The sequence below is a fragment of the Sorex araneus genome, chromosome 8 (assembly GCF_027595985.1).
Source record: "Sorex araneus isolate mSorAra2 chromosome 8, mSorAra2.pri, whole genome shotgun sequence".
NCBI classification, from domain to species: domain Eukaryota; kingdom Metazoa; phylum Chordata; class Mammalia; order Eulipotyphla; family Soricidae; genus Sorex; species Sorex araneus.
The window spans coordinates 70843646-70863815 of NC_073309.1; the positions used below are offsets into that span (position 1 = coordinate 70843646).

The window sequence follows — 20170 nt, forward strand, 5'->3', positions numbered from 1 at the left end:
GGGGGGAGCTGCTGCTCCCAAGTAATGCTCTGGGGACCTTGGAGCCACTTGGAGCAGATCTTGGCCTGCCCGGGTAATGGTTCAATGTGAAGGTGCAAGTGTGTGGTGACGCTTGGCTTCCTGGGATTTCCGGGATTAAACCAGGGCTGGCAGCATACAGGGATTGTGCCTGGACCCCTACATTATCTCGCCAGCCCCCTGAAACTTGTCTGATTTGGTGCCCCACTCTTGCTGAGTCTTGTGAGAAAAATTATTATTATTTACTTTTTGTGGTATAGTTGTTGATTTAAAAAATAATAAATGGTTAATTTATTACTTATTATTTATTTACACACCTGGCAGTGCTCAAGGGTTACTCCTGGCTCTGCACTCGGGAATCAATCTTTGTGCATTCGGAGCCACATAGATACCAGGGATCGAACCTGGTTTGGTGTTGTATAAGGCAAGCGCCCTGCCTGCTGTACTATCTCTTTGCCTCCCCCCCACCCCACTCCTGTGAGATAAATTATTTTTATATGGTACAGAATTATATCAGTGACAAGAAGGACCCTCAATTACAAACAGCAATTATTTGGTTAAATTATAAAGCCATGAAAGGAACTAATAGTTTAAAACTATGCAGCCCTGGGTTTGATCCCTGACACTGCAGGACTCATAGTACCGCTAGGTATGGCCCCACAACAAAAACAGATTCACATGCCTATTTTTGTATATATATGTATATATTTTTATGCATGTGTATAAATATGTATGCAAACACATCAGTTAAGAAGTTAGTGAATATACTCAATGTTTACAGTAAATGTCTGGATGGGAAAATTATAGTAATCTCTCCCTGCTTCTTTGCATAAACACGCCTTATATATATTCTCATATCAACAAATTTTCCTTGAATGAATCTTGTTTTTAAGACCAAAGAACTGTGTCTCCAGCCAGTAGAACAGAGTGTACTGGTGGTTGTTAAACCATTCTTCTCAGCAGGGGGGGGAGTTAATTATTGTTCTTCTAAACTTGGTTGCTTTCCCATTCTACATTCTGCCTCTCTAACTCTGTCCGGTGATGCGAGACTCTGAATAAAATGTAGTTCTTTTTCCATGGAAATGCTAGTGATTTTGATGGAACATAAAGAAGGTCCCCTTGAGCTGCCAGAGAAGAGACACCTTTTGCTCTTCTTCAAAATTTGCTCTCACATTTTATGCAAAACGTACCTGAGGAGACAGGCACATTGCCGACACAAAGATTGTTCTGTCCCTTTAAATGACTGTCACAGCGACTCTTTTATCTAGTTGCTTGGACTCTGGAGAGGAAGAAAGACAAGTAGAGGAAACTAATTTCTCATAATTCTCTTACGTCATTGTTGGTGTTTTTGGTTTTTTTTGGGGGGGGGATATCTACTTATCCCTTTCTTGTTGTTGTTCTGGTACCAGGGGTCGAACCCAAGTCCCCACATATATCATGCAAGTGCTCTATAGCTGAGCCACTTCATTGGCACCTCTGCATGTACGTTTTCGTACAGTGAATTGTGTTGTGGAAGCAAATTGGGATGGTGGAGGACTTTTTAAAGTGAGCACGTTCGAATCTATAAAAAGCACAGGAAAAAATTTTTTTTTTAAGTTTTGGGGCCATGCCCAGTGATGCCCAATTGTTACTCCTGGCTCAGTGCTCAGGAACCACTCCTGGTGGTGCTCAGGGAACCATATGGGATTCTGGGTACCAAACCCAGGTCAGCAAGCACCTTACCTACTGTGCTATTGCTCCAGCTCCAGAAAACCATTTTCCTCTTGTTAACCAAGGCATTCGTATGGGAAGGGAAGTGTCGGTTGTGCCACATTTATCTTTTGAGTGAAATCAAGTTTTGGGTGTGTTACATGTGTTGTCTGCTAATTAGTGCTTATTTGTTTTTGACCTAAAAGATGGGAACCAACAAATGCGCCAGCCAGGCAGGAATGACCGCCTATGGGACTCGAAGGCACCTTTATGACCCCAAAATGCAAACTGACAAGCCTTTTGACCAGACTACGATAAGTCTGCAGATGGGCACCAACAAAGGTGCCAGCCAGGTAAGCAGAACTTTCTTGGATGTGCCAAGAGCACCAGGCTTGTTAGTGCTGACCTTACATCCGTAGCTAAGTTAGAAAGTTGGTATTATTGGTATGAAATTCAAATAGTATGTTCCTTCCGGGCTGAAGTAGGCTTTGAGGAGAAAGGAAAAGAATCAAAGGACTTTTTCTGTAGTGACACAAGTATGCTAAGACTCAGGGCTGTGTCAGGGCAGCTGGCCCTCCTACCCAATCAGAAGAAATAATGCTGTTTATGACAGTGTTTCTGCTCCAAGTCCAAATAACTAGCTCATTCTAATAATGTATCTTTTATTTTTGAAGGAGCCGGGGATTCATTTGGTAGATTAGATGTCTGGTGCAAGAAATGTTCCCCACACATTGCTATTAAATGTGAGACTGAGTGCACAGTGAACATGCTTGCGCTCTGTCGTCATGCTCAGCTGGGATTAGTACCTTACTGCGAGAGACCACTGGCAGCTGGTCTGTTAGCCAGCAGGAGTGGAGAGAGGTTTGAAAAAGCCTCCTCCTGCCCTCGATGATTTTATCTTAACCACCACCCTTGACTCAGTCCCACCAATGGTTTATAAAAAGCATAATCACTCCCATGGGGAAAAAAAATCAGACACCAAATGAAAAGGATTTACTCTTCACCCAAAGGAAAAAAACAAACAAAAAAACAAGGCAATATTATCTATAAAATTTAAGGTACTTTTCTTTTCTTTTTTTTTTTTAATTAGTGAGTCACAGTGAGGGTACAGTTACAGATTTAAACATTTCGTGCTTGTTTTTCCCTCATGCAGTGTTCGGGAGCCTATCCCTCCACCAGTGTCCATTCTCCACCACCAATGAACCCAGTATCCCTCCGACCCCCCAGTCTCATCCCGCCCCATCCCACCCCGCCTCTGTAGCAGGGCATTCCAATTTGTTCTCTTTCTCTCTCCTTTTGGGTGTTGTGGTCTGCAATAGGGGTATTGAGTGGCCATCATGTTCGGACACTAGTCCACTTTCAGTGCGCATTTCCCTTACCATGTGGGATCTCCACTCACAATTTACTTGGTGTTCCCTTCTCCATTTGGTATGACTGTCCCCCAGTGTGTGAGGCCAAGTTAAGGAACTTTTCTTCCTGAGAGTTTTGTGGTGGCTTGCCCTGAGTGGGAACATGCCCTGCCACATGAATCATTTGTGTCCTGATTGCCTCTTGAGTTTGCTCTTTTGCTGACTTCTGAGGATGTGCCTGACAGGGAATGTGCACAGACAGGGAATGGTGCTGTGGAGAGTAGAGAGTAGCTGTTTCAGGACAACAGGTGCTGGGGTGGCTCAGGGACTTTTGCAAGAATTAAGTCCTTAAGAACTTCTTGGCATCATTTTTGTGGCGTGGATTAGAAACTTTTGAAATTGGTGACCCGGGTGCGTATGTGGTCAGGTAACTGCCAGGGATGCCAGCATTTCATTTTGTTTTTTCATTCTGTACATCAAAACCTCTCCTAGCTCTGAAGTAGGCATCGTCTCCATTTGGCATACGTGAAACCTCCAAGTAAAGTGAAGTCAACTTGTTTGTATCCACGGAGTCATTTTATAGCTGAGCAAGGGCTTGAGGAGGGCCCGTCTCCTTTGAAAGTCTTCACAAGAAATAATTTTTTATGCCTGAGAGCTAGCTCAGTAGCCTGGAGCACATGCTTTGCAGGCAGGCAGCCTAGGTTCACCCCTGGCAGGGCCTGGCCTCTGAGCACAGCCAGGAGTGGCCCCTGAGCACTGAGCTGGGAGTAGCTCCTGGGCACTGCCATGTGTGACACAAAAACCAGAAAGAAAAATATCTGCCAAGAGAATATTTTGGTAAACTTGGTCTCTTCCTGAAAGGAAAGTGATTAGCCTGAGGGAAGGTAATCCACACCATCCTATCAATGCTAGCTTCATGATTTGTAAAATAGCCCCAAGAATCTCGTCCTGCCATTGGTTTGACTTCTGTGTTCTGTGTTGCTCCTAGGCGGGAATGTTAGCACCAGGCACCCGAAGAGACATCTATGATCAGAAGCTGACATTGCAGCCAGTGGACAACTCGACGATTTCCCTACAGATGGGCACCAACAAAGTTGCTTCCCAGAAAGGAATGAGTGTGTATGGGCTCGGGCGGCAGGTCTATGACCCCAAGTATTGTGCTGCCCCCACCGAGCCCGTCATTCACAATGGAAGCCAAGGAACAGGAACAAATGGGTCAGAAATCAGTGATAGCGATTACCAGGCAGAGTACCCTGATGACTATCAGGGCGAGTACCAAGACGACTACCCTCGAGAATACCCGTATGGCGACCAAGGCATTGATTATTAGTCAGGCAGGAAGCTCAGTATTTAGCCCGTTGTTTTTATTCCGTGAGAACCAAGCTAGCCTTGAGTCATTTTTATCTTGTCTTCCTAAAACACTATTATGCTTATTGTACTTAAAAGAAATAATGCCTTACATACATTCCTTTGTCCTTTTTTCAGCCTCTTCCCTAAATAGTTGCCTTTTAGTGCTGTAACCGTTAAATCCTACAGCATCACTGATAACTTACGTATGCAGTCAAAAGGAATACTGTGAAAGGGGAGCACTCTTGTACAGCTGATTCTTTTATTCAAGATCTGTGCATTATTACACTCTTCTACTTAAACTGCTATTTTCAAACAATAGAAACCTATTTTTTTTTTTTACAGTTTAGTATCTGGTTTCTACATGGAAGACTAAACCCCGTGCTTATAGCTAAATGTGGTCTTAGCCAACTAAATTTAAGATGCAGCATTTTAGAAATTCACATATGAATGTTTCTACAGTATTGTTTGCTAATTTTTAAATAAAGTCATGATCTGTGTGCATTTGTGATTATATGTGTACTCATTCTCTCAGCTAAACTGACAAGACCTTTGTGGGGTGGTTTCTCAAGGAGCATGTCCAGAGTCCAGAGTCGGCCTGCAGACATTTGGGTCTGGGTGGTGCATTTGCTCTTCTGTTTGTGCCAATGTATCGATGTAGAGTTGCTCTGTTTTCTTCAACTGTATTTATTGCTGCATTTCTCAGCATAAACTTATCCCATTGTATTTTTTATAAATAAATATTTTTTTGAACATTCAAATGAGCCACAGGCTGATTATTTTCTGATGAACGTACTGATAGATTTTTTTTTTAAATTACTCTTTCCCAGGCACTGTTCTTAAGTGCTTGAACATTTATTTATTTAATACACACTTATTTATTTAATATTTAAACATTTATTTATTTAATACACCCTGTGCTTGAGACAGGTATAGAAAATAAAAACCCCAACAAAGTTGCATATTGTACATTACAGCCAGAACTCAATGTATTATTTGACCCTTATTCCAGTGTGATTCAGTTGACCTAAACTTATCTCAAATCCAGCTTGGACTAATTAAAAAACATCCTTGGGGCATTGGTGGGGATGGGATAGAATTCAGATTCCATGATGAATAAATCTTGGAAAGAAACGTACTAGGGGTTTCTGGTAAGAAGTGTCAGCAGAATTGAACCAGCAGTCATGGCATAGAAAAGGCCAAACAGTGAAGTGTTATAATGACCAAAATAATTCACTCACTTAAAGAAAGTTAGCAACCTAACATTTCCTCAGGTTTGGTTTCTGGCAAGGGGTCTGTTGGTTGTAGGAGTAAAGTTTGTTCTAGCTGAGGCAGGCACTGACAACATCACTGAGATCTGTAGCCACAGACTCCTCTTCATGCCACAGTGCCCGTGGCTCAGAGCCCACCATGTGGAACTGCACAGCAACCCCACATATGGAGTTGTATAACACAATGTGGGGCTTGCAAACCATCTTAAAAAGTTTGTTGTAAAATAGCTTATTTACTATCAGTAAATGCGATTTGGATACCTATTTTATACACCTGTATACCCAGATTGTTCTAAAAATTTCACACCCCCAGCATCACCTCGGCCAGACCTAAAGTGCCCCAAGCACTGCCTGGATAACCTTGGGCAGTGTAGGGCCTGAACTGCATGCAATCTGTGGGCCATAGCACTGAACTGTCAGTTCAGTTGGCTGAGTGTCACTGGGACTGGCCCCAACCCCCTGAGCCCCAACTGCCCTGCCTGATATCAGTGATTCCCAGAGTGGGTGGTACTGTGGCTTGAGGGCTGGAATGAGCTGTATGGGGCAGCAGTAGCCTCTAGTCCACCTAGGGGGAACTTGGTCTTTATTTGCTAAAAGAAAGTAGATTCTTGGTGGGGGAGCTGATGAGTGTTTTTTTTTTGTTTTTTTTTTTTTTTTTCTGAAAGGGGGAAGTTGGCTAAGTAAATCTGGGAGCCTCTGCCTTAGAAACTGCTCTGTAACTAACTCCCCTTCCTAAAAGAGACCAGAGGAGCTAATTTCAGTGGTCCTGTTGTCATTTGTAATGTAAACTGGAGCTGGTGTGTTACTTTTTGGCATCTGTGCAGAAAGTTTTAGGGAGATTCACATTGCGCTGCTAGAGGTTGGCTACATGGCAGTGCTTAGGAGACCAAGTGGTGCTGGGGACTGAACCCAGTGCATGCCAGGCATTCACTCCAGACCTTTGGGCTATCTCCCTGGCCCATTGCCTGCCCAGTTAAGTTCTTCTGTTAGCAGAGCTTCGAGATGCCAGCCAACTCCCCTGAATGACGGAGATATCTGCCAATCATCATGTTAAATATTTAACTTTGTTTAAAGCTTTGAAAAGGAAGTCTTCTAGCCTATCATAAGATCCAAACCTCTGGGGACAGGGTCCAGGGCACATACTTTAAATCTTCCTCCAGGCAAATCTGGTGTGGCTGTGGTTGAAATCCAAATCTCCAGAATATTCATCTTGTAACAGATTGAAGTCTTGACTGGTTACACTGCTGTCCCTGGTTTATACCAGACCCATCAGGTAGCAGTTCCTGTTAAACTTCTGGTTTTTATTGTCACTTAAAACTGCTTTGAAAAGTTAGACCAGTTACCATCATTTCTTCGATAAGGGAGAGAAAAGTGACATTCTAGAGGTTTCTGCAAAGGTTCTAGGAGTGTTCTTTTCATTGATGCCCTGAAATAAGACTTGACATGAGTGCTCTCTTGGTTATATATGTATGTGTATGCACGTATAAAAGATTTTATATAGAGTGTGCGTTTAAAGATTTTCTGTGCCCATGGGTACAAAACTTTTATGTTATACTTTATGGTTCTATTATTGCAACATGGACAAAACAAAGGGACAGAAACAGGACCCTTTGGGCCTTTTCATTTATTCTGTGGATCGCTCTTACAAGGAAATTGTTCTGGGTACAAATATATACCAGGCACCTATCTCACTATGGGCTGCAGTTCCAGTCCTTCATCCTTCCTTCCCAAGTCCTTCTCATTCTGTGCCTTTACATCATTTAATTTATGGATCCTTTTTATGAAACTCTGAAAAAAAAAATAACAAAACAAGGAATTAGGTCTGCTCTGCACTCTTAACAGCCATTTGCATGGCCTATCATTTCAGCAGATTTAATCCTTTGATAAAAGGGCTGGAGCAGTCATACAGCAAGCAGGGCACTTGCCTTACACATGGCCAACCCAGGGTCAATCCCTGGCACCCTATGTAATCCCCTGAGCCCCACCAGGAGTAATCCCTGAGCACCCTTGGGTCTAGCCCAAAAACCAAAACACAAAACCCTTCCCTGTTAAAATGAACTAAAATATCTTGAAGGGCACATTTCAAAGTGGGTTTTTAATTGGAAAAGAGTACATGGGGAATGAAGACCTAGTGAGTGTCTTATCACCATTAGAAATTCTTTAGAGTAACATAAAGCACCACTGTATTTTCATGCCACGCAGAGAAGGATGACGCTTCCGATAATTATACAGCAAGTGAAGTGCTTGTTAAATTTAAGGGCCTGGCTGAACGGAAGAGTTCTTTGAATCCTCTGCTTAAAAGCAGAAGGGCTTTAAAGCCCCAGTTTATGGCAACAGAATGAAAGAAAATTATTAAAATGACACTTGACCCAACAACAGGAAGAGGCTTCATTCAGCTGTCAGATGCCCCTGTCTATATAGGATAAGGCTGATAACAGTTGTATTACAGAAGTTGTTAGAAGCAGCTGCCTGCTATTTCCAGATAAAAGCAGTTGGGGGGGGGCTCTCAGGATATGGCTGGGCGCACCCTGTGGTGCCCTGGCTAATTAAGGGCCTGGAAATCTCGGATGTGGCACAGAAGGTCTACACTGGGGCGCGCATTTCCTAAAATACAATGGGTATGATAGGATGCTTGGGGACACAAAAGTGTTTGGGAGAAAAAAAAATCAACTGTTAATTTCTCAAACCATCCCAAAGGTTCTTTAGCACTAACAGCTGCCCCATCCCAAACACTTTTGACTTGGGGTCATTTTCTCAATGCCTCTTGTCCAACGAGAGGCTTCACAAAGGGAGGCAGGTTTGGCTTTGGGAAACAGCTCAAATTCCACTCTCAAAAGCTCTAGGCTTTGTGGCAGAGCCCCAGAGAGCCCTCAAGGAGAAGATGAGGAAGGGCGCCCATCTGCTTGAGCAATGAATCTCCAACACTTGCAGGGCCCAAGAGTGTAACAAGGAATGAAATACCTGCTTACCAAAAACTCTTGGTCCATAAAGTAGGGCTTTTCTGAGGATCCATCATTTGTTTCCAGGTCAACAGCAAAACACAGGAAAAGGACATCTATTACAGTTTCAAACACAGACAAGAAACTGTGGGCTACTAAATAGGCAAAACACGCAACCAGTAGCAGAGGGATGGCCCACAGCTGCAGTGCGCGGTGGTAGTTAAAAGCCATCAGGCCTCCAAACACAGTGAAGCACACCACCAACACCTGTACAAATGACAGCCACTGAAAGTGGTTAGAACATCAGAGAAGAGTTATTCAGTTACAAGCCAGTTTTCACAAATGTGTGTCCTAATAGAGACAAGGACCAGAAGGATTGCCTCGTAGCTGGAACACTGCTTCATGAGTGGAGGGGAGAAGGCAGATGGAATAGAGAAGGGATCACAAAGAAAATGATGGCTGGAGGCATCAGTCAGGATGGGAGATGTGTGCTGAAAGTAGATAATGGACCAAACATGATGACCTCTCAATGTCTGTGTTGCAAGCCATAATTCCCAAAAGTAGAGAGAGAGTATGGGGAATATTGTCTGCCATGGAGGCAGGGGGAGGGTGGGAAAGGGGGGGATATACCGGGGATATTGGTGGTGGGGAATGTGCACTGGTGGAGGGATGGGTGTTTGATCATTGTGAGATTGTAACCCAGACATGAAAGCTTGTAACTATCTTACAGTGATTCAATAAAATTAAAATATAAATTTTTTTTTAAAATGCGTGTCTGCCCGATTCCGAAGAATGACGGTCAGAATAATGAGGTTGAATGAGATAGGAAGAGGAAGAAAGGGAAGAACTGTGGTGGCTAAAGAAAACCCAGCATATTTGGAGGATGGGCAGAGAAAAAGCACTGTTTCATCAGATAGCTACTGTGTCTGTGTAGAATCACAAACCACTCTTTTCACCTGAAGCCACAGATAAGTGTCTTCATTGAAAAGCTTCCATAGACATCATCTTTTGGATAACCATTCAATAATTGGTTAAGTGGCTGTATTGCTATTTAATATGTGATCATTTGTACCCTCAGATTTAAAGCAATGGTGGGAAAACAGGATTACTTTTGCTTTTGCTCTATGTATCTATATTCCCAGGAACATGATTACTGATCATGATGTGGTTTTTTTTTTTTTTTTTGTAGAACTGCTTCCCAAATGTGCTCAGGGGCCCTGGGAACACTGTTGACAATATACGGATAACTGGGCTAGAAGATGTGGGGCTGGCTGCCCTACAGGCTGAGGAGCCCCCAGGACACATCTAACAGTAACAGTGGCTGGAGGCTTCCAGGACTACACCATGTAGTGCTGGGGATTGAGTCGGGCCAGGCACATAAAAAGTATTTGTCTTTAACCTCTGTGCTAATTGTCTCCCAGTCCTGGTTGTGTTGTATTTTATTTCTTCCTTTGTTTTTCTTTTGCACATCCACAGGGCTCAGGGACTACACCTGGTTCAGTGATCTGGGGTCACTCATGACAGTGCTCGGAAGACTGGGTGTTGCCAGGGAGGAAATCAAATCTGGGCTTCTCACAAGCAAAGCAAGTTCTCTCTGCTTTGAGTCATCTCTCTGGCCCAACGGACCTAATTCTTTGCCAGGCAAATGGACTGGTCTGAAGTCCCTTTTGTCTTTGGCAATCCACATAGAAGTAAATAACTGAATGCTATTTCATTCAAAACACCCAAAGAATCTGGGACTGTGGGCTGGCTCAAGTGACAAAGAAAATGCCTGACCTGGGTGTGACCTGAAGCACTGCATGGCCTTGAGCACTGCTCACTCAACAACTGGGGTGGGTATGGGGAAGGGGGGGTGGAGAATCACTTGTAAGAAAACTCATTAGCATGATCTTTTTCCTATGGGAAATAATGTATTTTTTCAAATTCATGATTATCTTAAAACCTTTTTTCTCTTTTTCCTTCTTTTTTTTTCTTTTTCCTTCTGATCTCTAATTTTTTTTAATTTATTCTTTACCCTAAATTGTATTTATTTTGAACTACCGTAAGATACACAGTTACAAAGTTGTTCATGATTGGGTTTCAGTTATACTGAATATTCCAACTCCCATCCCTTCACCAGTGTATATTTCTCACCACCAATATCCCCAGGTACTACATCTACACCACCCTCCCCCCAAAATAAAATAAAATATAATATAATAACTTTTTTCAAGGAAGGTGTCATTTCAAAATTAAACCTCTTTTAAAGATACTTTTGGGAGGGGGCTGGAGCGATAGCACAGCGGGTAGGGCATTTGTCTTGTCTTGCATGCGGCCGACCCGGGTTCGATCCCCAGCATCCCATATGGTCCCCTGAGCACCGCCAGGAGTAACTCCTGAGTGCAAAGCCAGGAGTAACCCCTGTGCATCGCCGGGTGAGACCCAAAAAGCAAAAAAAAAAAAAAAAAGATACTTTTGGGAAATGGTCATGAGAAAATGTATTGCTGAGAAGCTTATCAAATTAATATACATAATCTTATCCATTTAAATACAAGGAGAGTTTATGGAATCTGATTTAAATGGCATAATGGATTTGTGCCTCTAGAATGAATGACACATGGAGAGCACTGGGGCCCAGATGAGTCCTGAAATAAACATGAAATTAACACACACCTGTGAAATCCAAGCATGTTATAACTTGTTACTGACAGCTAACTATGAGAGCAATGCACCAGACACAAAACCAAAAGTCACAAAAGCACAAATGCTTGTTTTGTGAGGAGAGCAGGGTACCCTTGTTTGGCGATGGTCAGGTCACAACTGGAGTGCAAGATCTTGTTCATTTGAGGGAAGCCTATGGCCCACCCCGCAGCCCCTTGCATTCGTGTCCTATAGGGAGGAGAGGCTGGAGGAACCGAGGATGTCAGTTCAGAATAGTAATGAGGATGGGGTGGTCAGGATGTCTGTGGTCAAGAATGTGATTAGCTTTCAAGTGAATCAGGAACCCGAGGAGCACAGAAGCAGGTCAAGTGGGAAACAAGCTTCAGAAAAAACTCCTGTTACTCCTCCTTATGACCTAGAAAAGGCCAGTGCTGTCTCTAGAGATGGGAGCTGAGTCTCAGAGGTGTTAGAGCTTCGGACTTGTCTTTCATTTGTTTTTGTTTGGGGCCACACCCAGCTGTGCTCAGGGCTGGTTCTGTGCTCACGGATCACTCCTAGCTGGCTCAGGGGACTGTATGGGGTGTTGGGGACCAAGCTCGGGTTGGCTTTGTGCAAGGCAAGTGCCCTGCCCACTGTCCTATCTCTCTGGCCCGAGGCTTGTCTTTTATATCATGAGCTATTGGAGCTAAGATGCTGTGAAATGCCTCGACACTCCCTGAGTTTACTTATAACTCCTTGAGTGCCAGAGAGATACTCAGTAGGTTGAGTGCATGCAGGAGGCCCAAGTTTCTGGAGGGACTGCAAAGCCACCCCAAACTCCCTGGCACCTTTGGGAATGATTTTCACACTTGATTTTAGCCAGAAGGCCGAGAATCGATGGGAATGACCTTCAAACACAGAGCTGGGAGTAGCCCCTGAGAACTCCCAAACAAAATAGTCTACCAAAATTTCTCTTTTAAAAAGGTGCAGATGACAGCAAAAATGTAACTGGTTTTATTTAGAAAGTTAACAATGATGTCTTAATGTTCACAGACACCTTTCTTAAATATGCAGGCATTTCATCAGGCTTCATCAGTCTTCAGTACTATTTTTACATATTTTTATGATAGAAACCCCTCAGAGAATGAAAGTATCCATTTCCTAAGGGCTCGTGGTTTTTGCTTTGTTTTACTTTAGAAATGAGGAAGAAGAAATCAGAGCAGCAGGAAAAATTGAGCCATATGTACCTAGTGGGTTTCTAAATGAGATCTGAACCTCAGCTTCCTGTTCTGCAAAATAGATATGTCATCAAGTGAGGACTTAATAAGATCATGGGCATGACAGCTAGTATGAAGCAGTCAAGAAACATTAGTTCTTACCAAAGCGTTGTTGTATGACTTAATTTTGGGATCCCAAGCTCTTGAATTTTTAAATTTTAGTGAATACGTCTCACCTTTCCTAGGAAAATAACAAAGTCTCCAAAGCAGCTAACTGATGTGAAATGACTTGAATTCTTGGATAAGAGTTTGAGTGCATCTTTTGCGGATGTACAAAAATCTGTCCCATTAATAGCAGTTGCAGTGTAGGAATTCTGAAACAAAAGACAACGGTTTAAAAATGATCATTCTCATCGTAGAGTTCGTAGACTGACAATAGAGAACATTTGCAAAACTGAGGAAAAAGTTATGATAATCCCACATCCCTGCCATCTCAGTCATTTTCAAGGCATCTTCCCAGTCTCTGGAATATACACACACATATTTTTATTTAGTTTCATCAAGAAAGATAAATAAATACTTCCAGTCAATATGGTGGGCTGAATACAGAGCATCTTCAATTATAGAGGTGATGGATAGAACATAAACAAATTTCCAATGCAGAGCAGATTTTTGAGGGAAAGAATGAAATTTTAGGTGCTGAAGTGAAGACCCTAGAGCTACACACAGAAAAGTTCAATCGATGGGTTTGAAATCGGGAAAGGGTTTAGGGGTTTGGAGATCCCGGGGACTTAGAGGCAAGAAATAATTAACCCAGGTATGAGACAAAGGTCAGGCCATTGCTGGGAACTGAGCTCCCACCACACATTCAGGATTTAGACTTAATGAAATTCAACCAACTATCCAGTAAAGTGCCTGCTTGGGACCAGAGAAATAACTGGACTCTGAGAAGAGACTAAGAAAGATCAGAGCAGGGAATACCGGAGTCTCACAGACACAACCCTTGAAGATGACGTGTCCATGAAACAAATGAAAAGATAACCAGAGGAAATAACTAGCTCAAGAAACAGGAATCTATTTCTCTGTCTCTGTCTCTGTCTCTGTCTGTCTGTCTCTCTCTCTCTCTCTCTCTCTCTGAATCATCATGAGATACACAGTTACAAAGTTGTTCATGTCTGGGTTTCATCATACAAAATTCAACACTTGTCCCTTCACTAGTGTACACTTCCCACCACCAAGGTCCCCAGTTTTCCTCCTGCCCGCCCTGTCCCCCAAGCCTGCCTCTACAGCAGGCACTTATCTTCTTTCTCATTCTCTATCCTGCTCTCTCTCTTTCTCTCCCTTTCCTTTGGGAATTATGATTTGCAGTACAGGTACTGAAAGATTATCATGTATCTCCCTTTACCTACTTTCAGCACTCAGTTCTTGTCCAGAGTGATCATTTTCAACTAACACACGAGATTCTATTAACCTATCAACTCTACCCATATAATATGTCACCTAATTTTCAAAGTTCCTGCCAATCTCTGAAATATAGGCACATGCATTTCTCTACAGAGAGAGAACAACTTGAGATTAAAAAAAAAACACACAGAAGCATGTTTACGTTGCTGAGGAGATAGGAGTTGGAGAGATAATACAGGGATTAACGTGCTTGCCTTACATGCAAACAACCCCCAGTTTAATTCCCAATACAGCGTATAGTCCCCCAAGTATTGCTAGGAGTGATCCCTGAGCACAAAGTCAGTAGTAGCCACTGAAAACCACTGGGTATGTGGTCTAATTCCCCTTCTGGAAAAAAAAAATGCTAGAGTGATAATGGAAGGAATAGTGTTCATATTGGAATGAGAGCTTAGTATCAAAAATGATGAGAAGAAGTAGAAAAACTGAATAGAAATTATAGTAATGAAAACATACATAGTCTAAATTGTATAGTGTCATTGTATATTTCCTCGTTCATTTACATAATCAACATTTTCATGCAGTCTTATGGCCTTTATAATTTTAAATTTTAATACATATAAAAGCTATCAGTTTTGTGTAGCTGGAGCATATTTTTCAAAAATTTTGTTATCATTAATAACTATTTAATGTATATCTTAAAGCCCTAATTTGTAATAAGTTATTTGTAATAAGTTATAATAACTTCTCTGTTGCTATTAGAGTTTTTGATTTTGGATGTTCAGGATCAAACCTTCCCAACTTGGGAAGCAAATTGGAGCATGCTCAACTCAATTCAATTCAACTCAATTCAATTCAATGCTGAGAATTGAACCAAAGAAATCAGGTCACAGTTACATGATAAGCAAGTGTTGTAACTTTATTTTTTTCTTTTGGTTTTTGGGTCACACATCCTTCGATGTACTGGACGATAGCACAGCAGGTAGGGCGTTTGCCTTGCATGCGGTCGACCCGGGTTCAATTCCTCCATCCCTCTTGGAAAGCCCGACAAGCTACTGAGAGTATCTCACCTGCACAGCAGAGCCTGGCAAGCTCCCTGTGCCGTATTCAATATGCCAAAAACAGTAACAACAAGTCTGACAACGGAGATGTTACTGGTGCCCGCTCGATCAAACCAATGAGCAATGGGATGACAGTGACAGTGATAGTGACACCCTGCGATGCACAGAGGTTACTCCTGGCTCTGCACTCAGGAATTACTCCTGGCGGTGCTCAGGGGACATATGGGATGCTGGGAATCGAACCTGGATTGGCCTCGGGCAAGGCAGCTTCCTAACTTGCATAAGGCTTCCCGCATGCATAGTTTGTGCTCCAACCCTCTAAGTGGTCTCTCTGGCCCTTGGCATAGCATCCAAAAGGACATAGTTCCAGGAATGGAAATCAAGAAGTAGTGTGTGTGTGTGTGTGTGTGTGTGTGTGTGTGTGTGTGTGTGTGCAAGAAGATTTCTAGGGTGATTTCCTCCCACAAAAATCCCTTAACAACAATTTAAAAATCATTAAAGACATTTCCTTTGAAATCTTTTAAAATATTCCATGCACTGCAGTTTACAACAAAGAATTTACAACGTTCCATGATTACAAACTAATCATTTCATATAGCTATTCAAAGAACAGATGATAAAGAAACAAAATCAGAGCGCTGTGTGCTAGCTAATCCAAGCCCCCAGTGATGCAAGAATGAATCAGAGTAAGTTTAAGCGATAGGAAAGGAGTAACAGGATGGGAATAAGTGAATAGAATGAACTGTGCCACCTTTTGCAAGCTGCTTAAGAGGAAGGCTTGATTCTCAAAGACAAAAGCTTGGGTCCACACATCCTCCCCTCAGGCTTCAGGCACACCATGGAGGGCAGCTTCTCCTCTCTCCTTCTATGTAATGTAAGAATGAGTTCCTGCAAAAAATGCCTTGGTGGTATTCCACAAAAACTGTTTGCTTGTTTTTTTAGAGTGCAATTGAAACTTGTTTTTTAAATCCCAACCCAGGGCAGGAGAGATAGCTCAAAGGACGAGAGTGCATGTAAAGCACAGGAAAGGCCCTAGACTCAACCCCTGGCACCCCTCTGAATACTGATGGGGGCATATTTTCTTTCGATCTTTATTGAGGTGCTATGATTTTCAATACTGTTGATGATGGTTTCCTGCATACATCATCCCTACACCACACCCGCCACCAGAGTACCCACTTTCCTCTGCCAAGATCCCAAAGGGCCCTCTTATTCAATGCCATCTCCATTCTCCAGGCATGTCGCCTTCGGCCCTTTGCGGTTGTGTAAATCCCACACAGGGGAGAGATAATTTATGTATCCTTTCCTTCTAACTCATTTCACTCAGCATAATAATGGATGCTCTCTAATTCCATATATATCACAACTTCTTGATCCATTCTTCCACAGTTGGGCATTTGGATTGTTTCCACCTCTTGGCTATTGTACTAAACACTGCAATAAACATGGGTGTGAATATATCCTTTGGAATGGATTTTGTGTCTTGGGGGTAGATGCCAAGTATTGCTGGGTCATATGGGGAGTTCTAGTTTTAGTACTCTGAGAAATCTTCATGCTGTTTTCTGGAGACACTGGACCAGATGACATTCCCACCAACAGTGGATGAGGGCTCTTTCTCATCACTTTCCTGCCAACACTGGCTGTGTCCAGACTTTTCGATCTGTACCACTCTCACTGGTTTGAGGTAATGTCTCATTGTTTGATTTGTGTTTCCCTAATCATTAAGCACAGAGCTGAGAGTTAGGTGTAATCCAAAAAGAAACACAAGATAAAAAAATAAAGTAAAATTCCAACCCAGTTGTTGGTGGAAAACTGCTCCCATGTGTAGAGACTTAAGGAAGGATATGGAAATGTCCTTGAGCTTTATATTAACTGACAAGTGCTGGAGTTACAGTACAGCAGGCAGGGCACTTTCTTTACACATGGCCAATTCCCAGCACCATATATGCACCCCTGCCACCCCCACCTCTGCTCCCCCAGCACTGCCAGGAGTGATCCCTCAGCATAGAGCCAGGAGTAAGCCCTGAGTACTGCCAGATGTGGCTAAAAAAAAAGAAAAAAAAAAGATAATATTAACTAAGAAGCTACATCTTCTAAGGCTCTCAGTGCCTGACTAGTGAATCGATCCAGAGAGTGTCTTGGCAGGGCAGGTAGGTGGTAGGGCATCAGCACTTTTTTATAGCCCAGCAAACAAGAGCGAGGACATTTCCCCAGGTCGCCAGGTGAATCAGAAAGATTTTAAACCCTTCTTTCCCTCTCACCTACTGAACTACCAATTTTCATTAGAACAAAATGCTCTTTAAAAGCATGGTGGTGACAAGCTCTGCAGCCAGACTGTCTCTGGGTTCAGATTACAGTTTTACTGCTGCCTAACTGTTGTGTGCTGGACGGATGGTTCCACCTTTCCCAGACTGCAACTTCTCACCTGTAAATGGAATAGCCACACCTCCTGCAAAGGGCTGTGGGGAGCATGAAAGAGTTTGTTCCCCATAAAGCATTCAGAGGAAGCACACACCAGGGCGATCATTAGCATTCAGAGCTCACCCAGGATGATCTCATTTACAACTGGGAAACAGGCAGGGCTGAAGCTCCAAGGAAGTGTGGGGAGGATGCCTGCTCTCCTTATTCTTTTATCCAAGGGCTTTCATCTCCCATGAGGGCAGGACTCACTTTACCCACCATCATCCAGCTTCCCAGAGATGGACCAGGCAGCACTTCCCCATCCACCTCTCTGCATCCAGGTCAGGCCCATCATCCCACCACTTTGCCCCCACTAGCCCCAGCTACTTAATGGATTTTCTCATTCATACCAGAAATATAATTCTTGTGGAGCTCTCTATCCCCTAGATCATAGCCTTGTAGTCAATTTAGCACCCCTTCTCAGAAGCAAAAACATTGAGTTTGCACCTTAACTAAAAGGTGCAAACTCTCTCTCTGGGGAACTCTTCATCAGCGGGACTCAGAGGCCACATCTGGCTCTGTACTTAGGGGCTATGAACAAAGCTGAGAATTGAACCAAAGAAATCAGGGCACAGTCACATGCTAAGCAAGTGCTGTAACTTTTCTTTTTTTCTTTTTTTTTTTGGGGGGGTCACACACCCTGCGATACACAGGGGTTACTCCTGGCTCTGTACTCAGGAATCAGTCCTGGCGGTGCTCGGGGGACCATATGGGATGCTGGGAATTGAACCTGGGTCAGCCGCGTGCAAGGCAAATGCCCTACCCACTGTGCTATCGCTCCAGCCCCAAGTGTTGTAACTTTGGCATCATCTCTCCAGTCTTTAATTATTTCTCTCTCTCTTTTTCTTTTTTGTTTTTTGAGCCACTCCCAACAGTCCTCAGGAAATTCTCCTGATTCCATGCTCAGGGATCACTCCAGGCAATCCTCTGAGGACCATATGTAGTGCTTCGGATTGACCAGGATCTGCTACATGCACAGCAGACACCTTAACCCCTGTACTACCTCTCTGGTCCTTAAATTGCATTTTCTTTTTTTTCTTTTCTTCTTTTTTTTTGGTTTTTGGGTCACACCTGGCGGTGCACAGGGGTTACTCCTGGCTCTTCACTCAGGAATTACCCCTGGCTGTGCTCAGGGGATTATATGGATGCTGGGATTCAAACCCGGGTTGGCCGCGTGCAAGGCAAACGCCCTACCCGCTGTGCCATCGCTCCAGCCCAAATTGCATTTTCTTATGCACGAATTGATGCCACTGATTTGGGGGAAACCCCAAACTATATATATCTCATGCCCCCTGGAACAGAACATTTAAAACCACACTGACAGGGAAATTATATATGTCTTTTTGCTGTTCTTATTCCACAGTGCTTTACCACAAAGCTCAACCCCGAGTGCTGCAGAGACCTAGAATTAATGTCTGCATGAGTAGAAGGAGGAGGGAAGTCTCACTCTAAACACAGGAAATGAGTGGAAAGTGTCTGCTGTTTTAGCATTAGCTAATTGATACTTATTCTCAGTAGGAACTGCTCCTTGTTGGGCATCTGCAGGATGAACTGCACGAAACACTGGAGGATGTGTGTAAATCCTCCTGGAGTATTTGCATTTTCCCAGGATGAAAAAATTGCCGGTGAAGATGCCACCATAATCTGCAGTCCCTGTCAATTCGTAGAAAGAACTGAACAGTATAGGACTAATCACTGTGCTGTTAATTGTGCAAGTGAATCAGGAGATCCTGAGGCTTATTTTAAAGCAAGAACTGAGGTAGTGGGCCACAGAAGCAGTGCAGAGGATTAGACGCCTGATTTGCTTTGTGTGTGGCCAGGCTGGCACCATCAGGAGGGATCCCTAAGCAGAGCCAGGAGGAAGCCTGAGCAAAGTGCAGCCCACCTTCACCCCAACAAACAAGGGAAAGGAGGTAGGGATACAAAGAATCTTCATTTCATCACCATCATCATCATCATCATCATCATCCCGTTGATCATTGATTTACTAGACAAAATTCAGGTTTTTTTCTTTTTTTAATTTTATTTTTATAAAGTTGTTCACAACATTTGATTACAATTAATATTCGATTTTTAATTTTTTATTTTTTGTAGTGAGTTACAGTGAGGGTACAGTTACAGATTCACACCTTTTCGTGCTTGTTTTTCCCTCATGCAATATTCAAGAGCCCATCCCTCCACCAGTGTCCATTCTCCACCACCAATGAACCCAGTATCCCTCCCACCCCCCGATCCCATCCCCCCGCCCCACCCTGCCTCTGTGGCGGGGCATTCCAATTTGTTCTCTCCTTTTGGGTGTTGTGGTTTGCAGTAGGGGCACTGAGTAGCCATCGTGTTCAGTCTCTAGACTACTTTCAGCATGCATCTCCCTCCTCGTGCATGATCTCCAATCACATTTTACTTGGGGTTCCCTTCTCTATCTGGGATGACTTTCCCCCAGCATGTGAGGCCAGCCAGCTTCCAAGCTATGGAGCCAACCTCCTGGTATTATATACTACTATTCTTGGGTATTAGTCTCCTACTCTGTTGTTTTATATTCCACAGATGAATGCAATCTTTCTATGCCTGTCCCTCTCTTTCTGGCTCATTTCACTTAGCATGATACTTTTCATGTTTATCCACTTATATGCAAAGTTCATGACTTCATCTTTTCTAACAGCTGCATAGTATTCCATTGTATAGATGTACCAAAGTTTCTTTAACCAGTCATCTGTTCTCGGGCACTCGGGTTTTTTCCAGATTCTGGCTATTGTAAACAGTGCTGCAATGAACATATAACTGCAGATGTCATTTCGACTA

General features: G+C 43.1%; 2 protein-coding genes across 2 annotated transcripts in view; one reads left to right on the forward strand and one right to left on the reverse strand.

Moving 5' to 3' along the window:
- CNN3 (calponin 3) overlaps window positions 1-4907 on the forward strand; it is a 34528-nt gene extending 29621 nt beyond the window's left edge. Inside the window, exons 6-7 of the mRNA XM_055146134.1 lie at window positions 1914-2060; window positions 4045-4907. Of these exons, the coding sequence (XP_055002109.1) occupies window positions 1914-2060; window positions 4045-4386 (489 nt within the window). The 3' untranslated portion in view covers window positions 4387-4907. The remainder of the gene's footprint in view (window positions 1-1913; window positions 2061-4044) is intronic.
- Window positions 4908-7311: 2404 nt separating this feature from the next.
- The window catches only part of SLC44A3 (solute carrier family 44 member 3), a 98522-nt gene continuing 85663 nt past the window's right edge, over window positions 7312-20170 (reverse strand). Inside the window, 3 exon segments of the mRNA XM_004614669.2 lie at window positions 7312-7462; window positions 8644-8880; window positions 12686-12823. Coding sequence (XP_004614726.2) covers window positions 7358-7462; window positions 8644-8880; window positions 12686-12823 — 480 coding nt within the window. The 3' untranslated portion in view covers window positions 7312-7357.